A 13,024-nucleotide genomic window follows, 5' to 3' on the forward strand; every position below is an offset into this window, starting at 1 on the left:
ATGGGGGTCGAAAAATGACGTTTTTTATGCAAAAAGCCCCTGGTTCCCAGAACTCCTCTTACATTTTACACAGTAGCCTAATCATCTTTTGGGAGATGGTTGGTGGTGTCCTGCAGATGTGCAGTAAAGTTTTGGAATTTTCATTTTCACCCTGGGGGTCAAATGGGGGTCGAAAAATGACGTTTTTTATGCAAAAACTCCTGGTTCCCTGAACTCTTACATTTTACTCAGTAGCCTAATCATCTTTTGGGAGATGGTTGGTGATGTCCTATGCATGTGCAGTAAGGTTTCGGAATTCTTATTTTCCCCCTGGGAGTCAAATGGAGGTCAAATTTTTTTTAAAAAAATATTTAACATGTTTAAACATCCTAGTTCCCAGAACTTCCCTTATATTTTATGCACTAGCCTTAAATCATGATCATTTGGAAGATGATTGATTTTGTCCTGTGGATGTGTAAAATGGTTTTAAAATTTGCATTTCCATGTGGATAGCAAATAGGGGCAGGAAAAAAATGGCCCGTCCCTAACCCATGGGGTCATGATTTGTACAAACTTGAATCTACACTTCTTGGGAATGTTTCCATATTAATCATGCTTTTGTTGTTCTTAAAAAGAAGAATTTTGAAGATTTTTTTTCCTTTTAAATCTCTGTAAAACTTTGATCCCTTATTGTGGCCTGACCCTATCCTCGGAGGTCATGATTTGAAAACTAGAAATATGTCCATAGGACAAAAATGCCCTGCCGAATGTATATTACTAATGCAACATGAAAATTTGTATGAGTGTATGAAGTTTGATGAGAATATCTTGAACAGTTTCTTTAAAATTGAAACTAAAATCTATAAAAAAAAAAAAAAATGGATATAGATGATAAATTCTCACAAAATTATGTATAAGTGGATGCTTACATAAAAATATCTTAGATTGTTTCTTTAAAACTAAGCAAAATACAAATTAAAGAGAAGGGAGGTCAAGGTCACAGGAAAGTGCAAGGTGAAAAGTTTTTGATGCAGTTGAATAGCTCTCACTAATACATATCAGCATATTAGGTTTGATAAAAATATCTTGAATGATTTATTTAAAACTGAGCTTAACACTTATTTGAGAAAAGAGAGGTCAAGGTCAAAGGAAAGGTTGAGGTCAAAATGCTGATGCAGTTGAAAAGCTTATATCAGTATGTATTTACTATTAGCATAGAAGTTCAATAAAAATATTAGAAATGATTTATTTAAAACGTAGATAAACACTAATTTAAAAAAGTGAGGTCAAGGTCAAAGGAAAAGTCAAGGTCAAAAAAGTTTATGCAATTGATATCTCTCAGCAGTATATATCAGCATATGAAGTTTGATAAATATATCTTGAATTGTTTATTCAAAACTGATCTAGACACTAATTTAAGAAAAGCAAGGTCAAGGTCAAAGGAAAAGTCAAGGTCAAAAATTTTGATGCAGTTGAAAAGCTTACATCAGTATGTATCAGCATATGACGTTTTATTGAAGTCGGACATGACAAACACTATACGCCTCGGCCATATTCATGGCAGGGCATAAAAAACTTGAATCTACACTATATGAGAATGTTTCCATATCAAAATGACTAACAAGCAAATTCAAAGAATTGTGGTCCCCTGATTTCCGTGTCCTAGTGGATGGGATGCCATTATTTATGATATATTGTTTCAAATATGCAGGCCTTATCATATGTCATTCAAAAGTAATCACCAAAGTTAAAATTTTTGAAAATTAGGTAAAACATCAAGGTCAAGGGGTAAAAAAAATCATAGTATGCTTGGAAACATCTTGTTACAGGTAATGTACATGTCAAATATAAAAGTCCTATCTCTTCTCAATCAAAAGTTATAAGGAAATATAACATTTTTGAAAAGTAGGTTAAACTTCAAGGTCAATGTCACAGAGTCAAAAGTCATGATATATTTAGAAAGGTCTTGTCACAGGTAATATACATGTATAATATGAACGCCCTATCTTTTCTCTTTCAAAATGATCATTTAAAATAATGTTAATTTTTTTGAAAAGTAGGTCAAACTTCAAGGTCAAGGACATGGGTTCAAAGATCATGGTGTGTTTAGAAAGTTCTTGTTGGTAATGTACATGTGAAATATGAAAGCCCTATCTCTTATTATTCAGAAGTTATGGCCAAGGTTAAATTTATTGTGACAGACGTACAGACTGACAGACAGACTGACAGACAAATGAGATTTAATGTCCCCTAGGTCCCTTTTGTGAAAACGGACGAAAATAATGCCCTTGCTGTTCATGAGAAGAAGATTTATGATGGAAAAAATCCCCTGCATTTTTCTATGTAAATCTTTGGATCCCCATATGTGGCCCCACCCTACCCCAGTGGGTAATAGTTTTAACAAATTTGAAGCTACACTTAGTCTATGTAAAGAAAGTTTCAACTTTTTGGGCCCAGTCAGTGGTTCTTGATAAGACTTTTTTAAAATGATACCACCAAATTTTCACTAATTCTTGATTATCCCCCCTTGAAAGAGGGTGTGACCCTTCACTTGAACAAACTTGAATCCCCTTTACCCGAAGATGCTTTGTGGCAGGGTTGGTTGAAATTGGCCCAGCGGTTCTAGTGAAGAAGACAAAAATGTGAAAAGTTTACAGATGGACAGATGGATGACAAACAAAATGTGATCAGAAAACCAGAAAAACTCAAGTGAGCTAAAAACTGATGATCACAAGTACTTGGAAAGAGTTACAGTATTTGAAAAGCAGTCTTTTTTTTCATGCATTGTTTTCAGAAGCTGAAAAGGTATGACTTGTATCCATGTTGAAAAAACTTCACATTTCAGAAAACAGTATGATTAAAAATAGTTAATCAAGGTGCTTTGAGTAGTAAAATAAGCTAAACTGGTATAGCTAATTCAACCACAGAGCTTAGTGAATTTTAAAATGCACAACCTTTTCAACTCTTAATTATTCTTAAAATATTTATATCATCATTTCTGATTCAAGGGAGAACTAGAGATATGATCAGAAGTATATCCGTTGACTTATAAACATGTACATGTATATTGTGTTTTTTAAGTCATTAATGTTTGTTTGTTGTTAAATGTCCCTCTTGGGAATTTTTCACTCATACGGAGACACCACCACTTAAAAATAATGAAGACGTACAAGTCGGATTTGAGGTTAACATTCATTTTAGGAGTTTTCAACAATTAAGACGTAAAGAGATAACTCCTTCCCCTTGCCCCTTCCAGGGATAGACATTAACTTTCAGATTTACTTGCCCTTCGGGCAAGTGATCTCAAACTTTGACTTGTCCGAACACAAAACTTGGTTGCCCAAAATAAGGAAAGAACTTCAGAAAAAAAATATATTACTGTAAATATTATGACAAGAAAAAATGTGACTAAATACACTACCGTCAATTTGACAAGGTGAGGTACCTGAAAAAATTTTGATGCTGCGTTTGTACATAAATGTATACCACTGTCCCTGTAAATTTAACCTGTTAACACACACTGCCATGAAGCACTAACCCTCCGTTTATTTAAATTCATATTTTTAAAAAAATTATTTTCGGTAGGATTCTTTTGTGAATCGTAATTTTCTGAGATAACTGTGAAACAACGCTGAAGGAAGATAGTTGCTACATAACACACATCGATCTTTACCTTGATCAGGATACATCGTGTTACACTTTACTTATATTCTGTAAGTGAATAAATAATCTAATTTCCAAATAAGAAGTTAACAAAAATGTTAGACGAACAGCATATTTACCAGGGAAAAAGAACGGAATAACGAATCCGATTTTCAAATGAAAGGTATAATCCAGAAATGCTGAAAAGGAATTCCGAATACAAAAACAATGTCAGTCAGGTACCTGGCGGAAATCAAGTCTTCAATTTATTGTTTTTTATATAAATTAATGTAAACGAAATAAATATGTACATTTCTATGAGGAAAAAATCACTTGCCCGATCGGACAAGTACGTCGCAAGATTCACTTGCCCGAACTGAGAATTTACTTGTCCCTGGCAATCGGACAACCGTTAATGTCGATCCCTGGCCTTCCCCTTCCCAGACCCCTGTTTGTTCATGTATGCAAACTAGTCTAATACTTTGGTTTGACATAAAAAAAAATGTGAATATATACAAATAGTTTAATGGTCCATCTTTTTGAATGATTTTCATTCCTAATTCTAGGAGAGTACATGGGTTGACCCAAATTCATGAATGAAATGTCAAGTAATCTTATCATTGATGCACTTTTATTTAATTTGATGTAGTCATATTATGAACATTTCCAGTTCATTAAGAGAGTGGGGATGACCTCCAGGGGTTCATAACCTTAAACCATTAGATGTACATAACATAATAACACAAGAAACAAAATTATGTATAGTCAAATGGAAAAGTTTTCTACTATTTAGGAGTCACATGATCATTTGTCATTTCAGGGACAGGGAGCAGCTAGGGAGATTGGAACCCCCCCCCCCCCCGGAATTTGCAGAGTTATTTAAATATGACTATATACTGATTTACAGAAGCAAATAATAAATGACTTTGGATGCCCTCCCCCTTTAAAAACATGGACCCTACCATCATTGTTTATATTTTGTTTGTTTGTTTGTTTGTTTTTTTTTTTTGCTCCTCAGGAAATTCTGGGCTGGAATTTTTTTGGACTGAGGTATGGACCCCCCCTCCCCCGGAAAAAAATTCCCGGATCTGTGCCTGTAACTGAATGTAATGTCGACAACGGGAGATAACTCTTCAGAATGTGAAATTCGTCTATTGTGGCATTCGATGATCCACTCTCTACCATCGGCTCATACATTCAGTGTCTGAGAGAGAAACGAACGACAACTCTGCATAGGAGATTGCCGATGATCTTTGATCCTTTTTAAACTTTAACCTAACCATTTGCATTTCGGTTTATTTTACCCCAATCTATACTTAAACTTGTACTTACCGACTGTCATAGGTCCTGTCAACTTCATGAAATATAATCCAATTAAAACACAAAATGAATTAATTTCCACTGATATACATGTAACACTGCACCACACCACGTCAGATGGCATGTGCAATCTAAAAATGATAATGGTAAAACTAGTACTAGTACTGGTAGGGTGACGCAAGCCCAATGTGATGTAGAAATTTTCAAAAAGGTGTTCACATACATGTACAGTAAAAGAACAAATTTTAAATTATCATAGCAAACGATGTTTTAACATAACGTTGCAATCTAGGCCTATTTCCAAAAACAGGCAAATTGTGTGTGTGTGTGTTGGGGGGGGGGGGGTGTCAAGGCTTTTCAAGGAGGTTTTTGCCTAATCAATACTAAAAATAAGTTTGCACATTTTGATAAATTCATCAAAAACGCTTTGTAATAAAATAATATTATTTGTTGTTGAGAAAATAAATTTTAAAAGTTTCAATTATGGGCCAAAAATTTATATCCCCCCCCTCCTTTATCAAAACCTAATTTACATCATTAATTAAATTCTGTTATTTCAGACTGGTAATGAATTAAGTATATGAAATGCGTATAAGAGGTTTATGGGTCACATGGTCACCTGAGCATTTTATCCTCGATTTGACGAATGCATGTACTGTGTAAATTATAGAATTATTTGGACTTTTTCCTTCGTAAGCCCAATATGAAGGAGTGTGCATTTAGAGGCAAACACCTTAGTGCGGGTATTACTGTCTCATGACAGCATCTAGTTTAATCTGTTTTATCGTAATGAAATCTAATGTTTTATTGCAAAAAGCATTGTGAGCATGTAGAAAAAAAATAAAATGAAACAAAATCATTCAAAAGAAATTCAATATCAGTAACGTCTGTAAGCGAATGTATTTATTTATTATTATTTGTGAGAAATTCCTAATATTGTCTTCCATGTAGTGACAAACGGATTTAACACCAAATATTTCAAAGTATTCAACTGTTCAAAGCTCAATAGTGGATTTAGATTGTTGGTTATTTTGGGCATATAAAGGCATATACAGGTACTGTTTTGTTATCTGTTACCCTTAACCCCCCCCCCCCTTTAAAAAATAAGGCGAAGAAGAACGATTTGAGAAGGGCAGGGTTGGATCCTCCTTTTTATAACAATTTCTAAAAAATTTGCTAGACATTAATATTTTTATAAATCATTCTTCATAAACTTAACGAAATTATTATTAATCAATTAATATTGCCATCAATATCAGAAAATTTTAACCGGTTTAAAAAAAACACACCAATAAACATAAGTTCTGTGACCGACACACAATTAGTTACATGTAAGCAGATGTAACAAAGTACGCTGCTTTTATTTCATCATAACTTATTTTATTCTATAAAAAGACTCAAAATTCTATTTATTAATGCACTACATGTAGTAGATTGGGGTGTTATATTCTAAAAATCAAATGATATTTTTAACTTTCAAACTTCCTATACATGTACATGTAAAAGCACACCTTATGCTAAAACTGTAATTAAATAATAAAGTCTGTGTGCTTTCAAAATTAATATTGATCATGCTAAATAATTGATAAATACATCGATGATATTTACTTTTTTTTTAAATCTAAAGTATCAAAATACGCATGGTCAGAAATTTTCAATCTAGGGTTCCCAAATGTCTTGGGGTGTGTAGATTGGACGTTTGTGAAGATACAAGGCCCTTCAGAAAACGAACCAGACTTTGTGAATCGGAAGGGATTTCATTCTTTGAATGTGCAGGTAATCGTATTAAATTTCGATTTCAAATTTGTATCCTTTATACTTTAAGTAACACGTGTAATTTTATTAAATAGATGGTGTGTGATGCAAAATTTCGTATTACCAGCGTTTGTGCCAATTGGCCGGGCAGTGTGCATGACAGTAGGATCTGGAGAGAATCAGCACTATGCAGACAATTTGAAAGGGGTATGTTTCCAACTGTCACTTTTACAATCTTTATATACATGTAGGGTTGAAGGTATGTACTTACCCGTTCAGTGTGTCAGCAATACCCCGCCAGGTTTCATCTTTAACCCGCCCATGTTTTCCTCGCACACCCGAACCCTTCATTTTTCCAAAAAGTTGATCTTCATATTTTAACACTTCCTCTATCAAATAAATTTCTTCTTCGGCCGACCAATTAGCTCCCCTTTTTTTCTTTTGTGCAGTTATAACCTCATCAGTACCTTTAACGAATTCTAACGTGTTTTTTGTCAGTAAGGCTGCAATGTCAATTTCTGCCATATTTTCTACATCAGACGACAAATTTTATTGCGTAAACAATAGCGTTAAAAAAATCCGCGAAAATGCACGAATTGTTTCATGTCTCGCCTCAACTGAGTAGAGTACATTTTTATACTCCTCAACTGAGGAAACCGTCAGAGGGTTTGGTGACGGTGGTTTGAGGAATTTCCTCACTTGAGTGAACCTCAAGAATTTGAGGCTGAGTATTGAGGTTGAGGTAGAGGAATTTTGGTGACGGCGGGGCCAGATGGCAACAGCCCTAGGGTACTAATTAAACCCGAAATGACTTGAACCACTGATTGGTGATGTGTTGCTTGTAAAGTTAATGTACAAGGTTTGATTTAAAAGTAATATCTCAACCGCTATAAAGTCTTTAATAATCAAATTTCATCAATAAATTTTAAATACTAATACCTCTTTCTATTTCGACTTCTTCTTTCACATTTCATTCAGATATATGCAGTATTTTTTTTTAAATATCAAAATAAACACAGCGTTGGGTCTCGTCGATCGCCGCACGGCAAGAATATACCAACGTCGTTATGATGTTTTTCTTCGGCACCCATTTTCAGTTCATCAGCAACTAGTTTAGATCTACGCAAAAGGAATAAACTTAGAAATAACAAAGTTCAAATAGTTTTAATACAACAATTCAAATAAGACGATTTATAGCAAAATGGCAATAAAATTATTTTTTTTTTAAAGTATGAGAAGTTTTTTAAGATATACGGATGAACTGGAGATAGGTGCCGAAAGGTAACGTCATAATCACGTCGGAAACAATATTTGCCGTGCGGCGGTAGACAAAACTTAATATTGTCTTAATCCTAATATTTCAAAAGTATTTTATATAACTGATTGAAAATTTAAGATAAAAGTCAAAATAGAGGGGGGGGGGGGATGAACATGTAAACTTTTGTTGATAACGTTTGATTATTAATATTTTATAGGAGATGTGACATTACTGTTGGATTAACCCTCGTATTTATGTAGGTTTTGTACTTCTGAAATCTTAAGCTAGCAAGTCGTATGTTTTCTTTTTATTTTTAGGTGATTCTAAAACTTAGGAATTGATATCTGATCACTGCATAAGACACATGTCATTGGGAAGTTGAATAAGATGGAACAGATTTTATGGATTTCAGCGATTTTTGCTGGGATGACCTCGTGGTTGTACATTTTATCAGTCAACATTCTAGAGTTAGGAACAAACGATACTCACCAGTTGGCCTTTTTCTTTTGGCTGTACATAATCTTATTATGGAAATATTAAGGAAATAATATTAAAGTATATATATGTCAATGAATATAATTTGAATTAAGAATAGAATGTCAATTTGTTATTGACCGTCACCGAGGCCCCGTGTCATGGTAGGCGTTGGCACAATAAAGAACCCTCACTGCTCAATGACCCTGAGTGCCGAGTAAAGGTCTAAATTTGAAGCCCTTCACCGGTATCTGGTGACTTCTGAGTGATGAGTGAAAAATTCTCAAACGGGACGTAAATCATCATACAATCAAGCTGTTCTCTATTTTTAATGGGAAAACATGGAATATTTGAAGTTTTTTTAAATCTCTTTTCTTTCAGGATACAATATTCCTTCATTTATCCGGACGCTTTGGTTCCCAATCAAAATCGTCCGGATAGGTGAAGTCCGGATACCTCAATGGCCTTGATTTTAGTTATATGGCCTTTCATACCATTGTCAATAGTGATTTCAATATGTTTTATTGTTTAAATACTAAAATATACACAAGCACTACTAGTTAACACATATTTAAATAAAATGAAATGAAATAAAATGAAAAGTACACAGGATTTATAATTGTTTATATGGCCATATAGATTATTTCTTCCAACCCAATTTTTAATGAATAAACTTCCTCTAGCCAACTGTCTGTAGAGCTGGTAGAGAAAAAAATATACCCAAGCAATTTGTTGACGTAGTCTTATTTTAAGGTAGTCCGATCCTCAGGTTCTGAAAATCAGCCTTTAAGTAATGGAAAATGCTCACAAAAATGTCTCTGATTTCACATAGTTACGTGAATTTACCTATGGTATTTCTTCAAAGTTCATAATTATTGTTAATCATATTATATAGGGAAAATTATCAAATCTCAAATATATTTTCAGGAAATGCGAATAAAACACCAGCTATGCATTTTCTAATTGAAAATTGATAAACAGATATAATTTAGGATAGAAAAATATAGGTATCCAGGCATTTGGAGATAATTGCATATTTTTTATGCTTATACACTATTTTAGTTCTTCTCTTTACTTCAATTATTATATAATACATAATGTAAAAAGCTTGTGCTATCATTGCTAGGCATCACATATTACTTCTTATTTCATATCATGCTAATAAGCATTGGTATCTAATGCTAGACTAAAAGAAATTCAATTTCTCTAAAAATAAAATTTATTTTTTTCTTTTATGGGGGTACAAATATAAACTTTTTACAAGACTGTTTCTGAGACTTCAAAGAACCTTGAATCATATTGAGATGCATAAAATGAAAATTATTGCACAAGAAGATCTCAATATCAAGCTTCATTTTAAGAATTTTTTAATAAAATAATAAATTTAAGAGTTTTCCTTCCTGGATGAGGATCGGATATCCTTAATATGAATGCTCATCCTTACTTAAATTGACATTAACTGCACATGTAATTATCTTAAGCGAGATTGCATTTGCGATTGTGTAATTTTGAATGTGATTTTATAAATGTCATTTAATTACAGAGTCCGTTTTGTGTTAAAAAAATACTTTAGATAAAAAAAAAAATCCGGAGTCGTGTCCATAAATAGCAATATACTAGTGTAAAAACAATTTTAAGACCAATGTTACGACTGTATTCTAACAGTAAATAAAATTTTTAAAAAAAAATTCCTGATATAAAAATTTATTTCCTTAACCAGTACGTATCAGGTTCATGTCAGAGAAGCAAGAGTCTCGTGTGTACTGTCATGTTGTAAATTTTGAATTTACTGCCACCCGGTAAATTCAAAATTTACAACATGACAGTGCCTATCGACCAATAAATAACATACAGAGAGTCATTGACAACAGGTCGCAGGCGATCGTCCTTGAAAACAAACAGCCAGGCCAGTGTTTTACTATTAAAATCCATCTCAAGAAATTTGAGCCGAAAAAACAAACTAATTAAAAATTACCGTCTGGATAAATGGGCCAAAATATAACGTAAAAATTGCATTTTGTTTTGAAAAAAAATCCGAATACGGACACACGGAATTCCGGATAAATGAGACAAAATAACGTTAAAATCTCGTCCGGAAGCTGAAGCATCCGGATATCTTAAGGTCCACTGTATTAAAATAGTGACTTTTTGTGTTTCAACGTATAAGTGTATCTGATGTCTAAAACTGGTATAAATCAGAACATGAATATTGCCTACATTTGTTTCATCATGTATCGGATTATATTGATTGAATTGAGACATTTTTAAATTACAGAAATAATCTGAAGTTTCCTACCTCACTGGAAGATTTACAGTCGGTGTCCAACCTATTAATGATGTACAAAGAGGAACACTTTCTCTATGTTCTGGTCTTATTCTGCAGTGCATATATCTATACACAGACATTTGCTATCCCTGGATCAGTTTTCATGGTCAATATTTTATAAACAACCCTCCCAACCTGAAATAGGACAGAAAAAATCCAAATATTTTGCATATTCAGAAGTCTGCTTTTCAAATATAAATCAATAAAGGCAATTTTTTTCATTAAATTTTAGAACCTGTTGGCAGGAGCTCTGTTTGTGGTGTGGAAATCGTTTCCTCTTATATGTCTCCTCATAGCGACAGGGGCCACATGTTGTTACAGTCTGTCTAAATACTTTGGAAAACAATAAATCATGAAATATTTTCCAGACAGAATAAAATTTATGCACGACATGGTGAGACATAATTTGATTTTAAAGATCAGTGATAGATTAGGAGAATATATGTGTATAAATTGAATTGAACATTTCTCTCTGGAATTTGCGTTTTGATTGTGAATTGTCATTCATGAAATTGTTTATTTTAATGTAATTTTTCAACTATTGTCCCACAAGGGAAGAGGATGCAATGATTGTTTGTATACATGTTCTTGATTTCAAAAACAAATCAAAAAAGTCTTTGTTTTATTTTTACCACCAACCCCAACAATTTTTATGTATGGATATTATTTGAAAACCTTAATAATTACTAATTACAGGTAGAAGAGAGTTATGACAGCTTGTTTTTCTTCCATTTATTTCCTATGTCTCCAAACTGGTTTTTGAACCTGGCTTCTCCAATACTCAACATACCTGAACATATGTTCTTTTTCTCAGTATTTATAGGTAAGTGGTAACACATATGAAATACAGAAAAGAAAAATAAAATAATTATATTTCTGTTAACCAAGGCTATGTAGTATGTACTGGTTTAAATGCTCTAAAAATTAAGAATAATACTTTCAGGTTTGATGCCGTATAATTTTATCTGCGTACAGGCGGCGAGTATGTTGTCTGAGATCAAAAGCATGGAGGACGTCTTTACAACAGGAACTTTTATTAAGTTGGCAGGGATTGCTGTAGTAGCTCTTGTGCCAAGGTTCCTTATGAAGTAGTTAAAGAACAAAAATTCAAGTCAATGTAGCGAAAACATTGTTTAAGATGTGTTTGCTTAAGATGCAATATGACTGGAATCAACTCTGTAACATTGCTGTGGTTTAAAGATTTGCTGTGTCGGAGTCTTCAACAATTCTGCATTAGATACTGAAACAGGTTTATTCCAGTCACTACGCATTGAACACTATTCAAATAGATATATGAAAAAAATTGAGATTTTTTTACGTGGCACATTTGTTGCTATTGCATTTGCACATCAGTAATTTCTTTAATACTATACACGAAACCTCACATTTTGTTTTCGGTATTTTTGCATTAAACATAAACATGATTTAAATAATCTGCGTTGCATAGACACTTTGAGAAGGGAAGGATGAATCCCTGCATTATAATTTGAACATGTATCTGCTCGACTAGAGGAAAGGTGAACCGGTGCGCTTAGTTGCATGGCTCTGTGATCAAACCTGAATTATTTCAAACTTAACAGAAACACATTTTTTTAAAATTTTCAAATAAATCAATCAAACTCTCCTCTTCGACTTGAGTATATTTTGTCATATACAGACATTCATACTTGGAGGACATGTCATAAGCAGATGTATTGCCACTACTAACAAATTCTAATTCCTCGTTAAATAAATAAATTACATTTTTAAAATTTACCTTGTTTGCATTTTAATCATTTAGTTCTTATCAAGCGGGCGATAAATGAGCGTTCTTTTATTCATTATTTCTTCGGGAAAAGAGATTCGAATGTAACAATACTACGTACAAATAGACATATTTACAACATTATTGAAGATTTTAGGTTACAAAATTAAAAAAAAAAATGAAGTAGATTTTTGAGTATGCTTTGTCCCCAAGGCAAGGTTGAAGGGCAGAGTGACGAAGGGACGGATAGAAGGACAGAGAATTAAAAGAATAGTGACGGTTACGTGAAAAGAAGAAAATACTTGCTGTGGACTTCAACTCGACATTTAGATATATCGAAGATGTACTGTCAATTAACAATGGCTATTTCCATTCTTATGTCGATACGATATATCCTGGTGAGCTTGAGATAAAAGATACCACAGAGTCTGACACATCTGTTTCATATTTGGATATTTTACTTGAAAAAGACGTTAATGGTAATCTAACAACCAAGCTTTATGATAAATTTGATGACTTTAACTTT

General features: G+C 33.1%; 1 protein-coding gene across 1 annotated transcript in view; it reads left to right on the forward strand.

Moving 5' to 3' along the window:
• Positions 1–11,846, forward strand: part of LOC133173515 (putative nuclease HARBI1) — a 19,564-nt gene extending 7,718 nt beyond the window's left edge. Inside the window, exons 2-5 of the mRNA XM_061308500.1 lie at positions 6,605–6,717; positions 6,792–6,903; positions 11,569–11,577; positions 11,698–11,846. Of these exons, the coding sequence (XP_061164484.1) occupies positions 6,605–6,717; positions 6,792–6,903; positions 11,569–11,577; positions 11,698–11,846 (383 nt within the window). The remainder of the gene's footprint in view (positions 1–6,604; positions 6,718–6,791; positions 6,904–11,568; positions 11,578–11,697) is intronic.
• The last annotated feature ends 1,178 nt before the right edge of the window (positions 11,847–13,024 follow it).

This window comes from Saccostrea echinata, unplaced genomic scaffold (genome assembly GCF_033153115.1).
Source record: "Saccostrea echinata isolate AGI-Se365-2 ecotype Australia unplaced genomic scaffold, CSIRO_AGI_Sech_v1 ptg000056l, whole genome shotgun sequence".
Classification (NCBI taxonomy): Eukaryota; Metazoa; Mollusca; class Bivalvia; order Ostreida; family Ostreidae; genus Saccostrea; species Saccostrea echinata.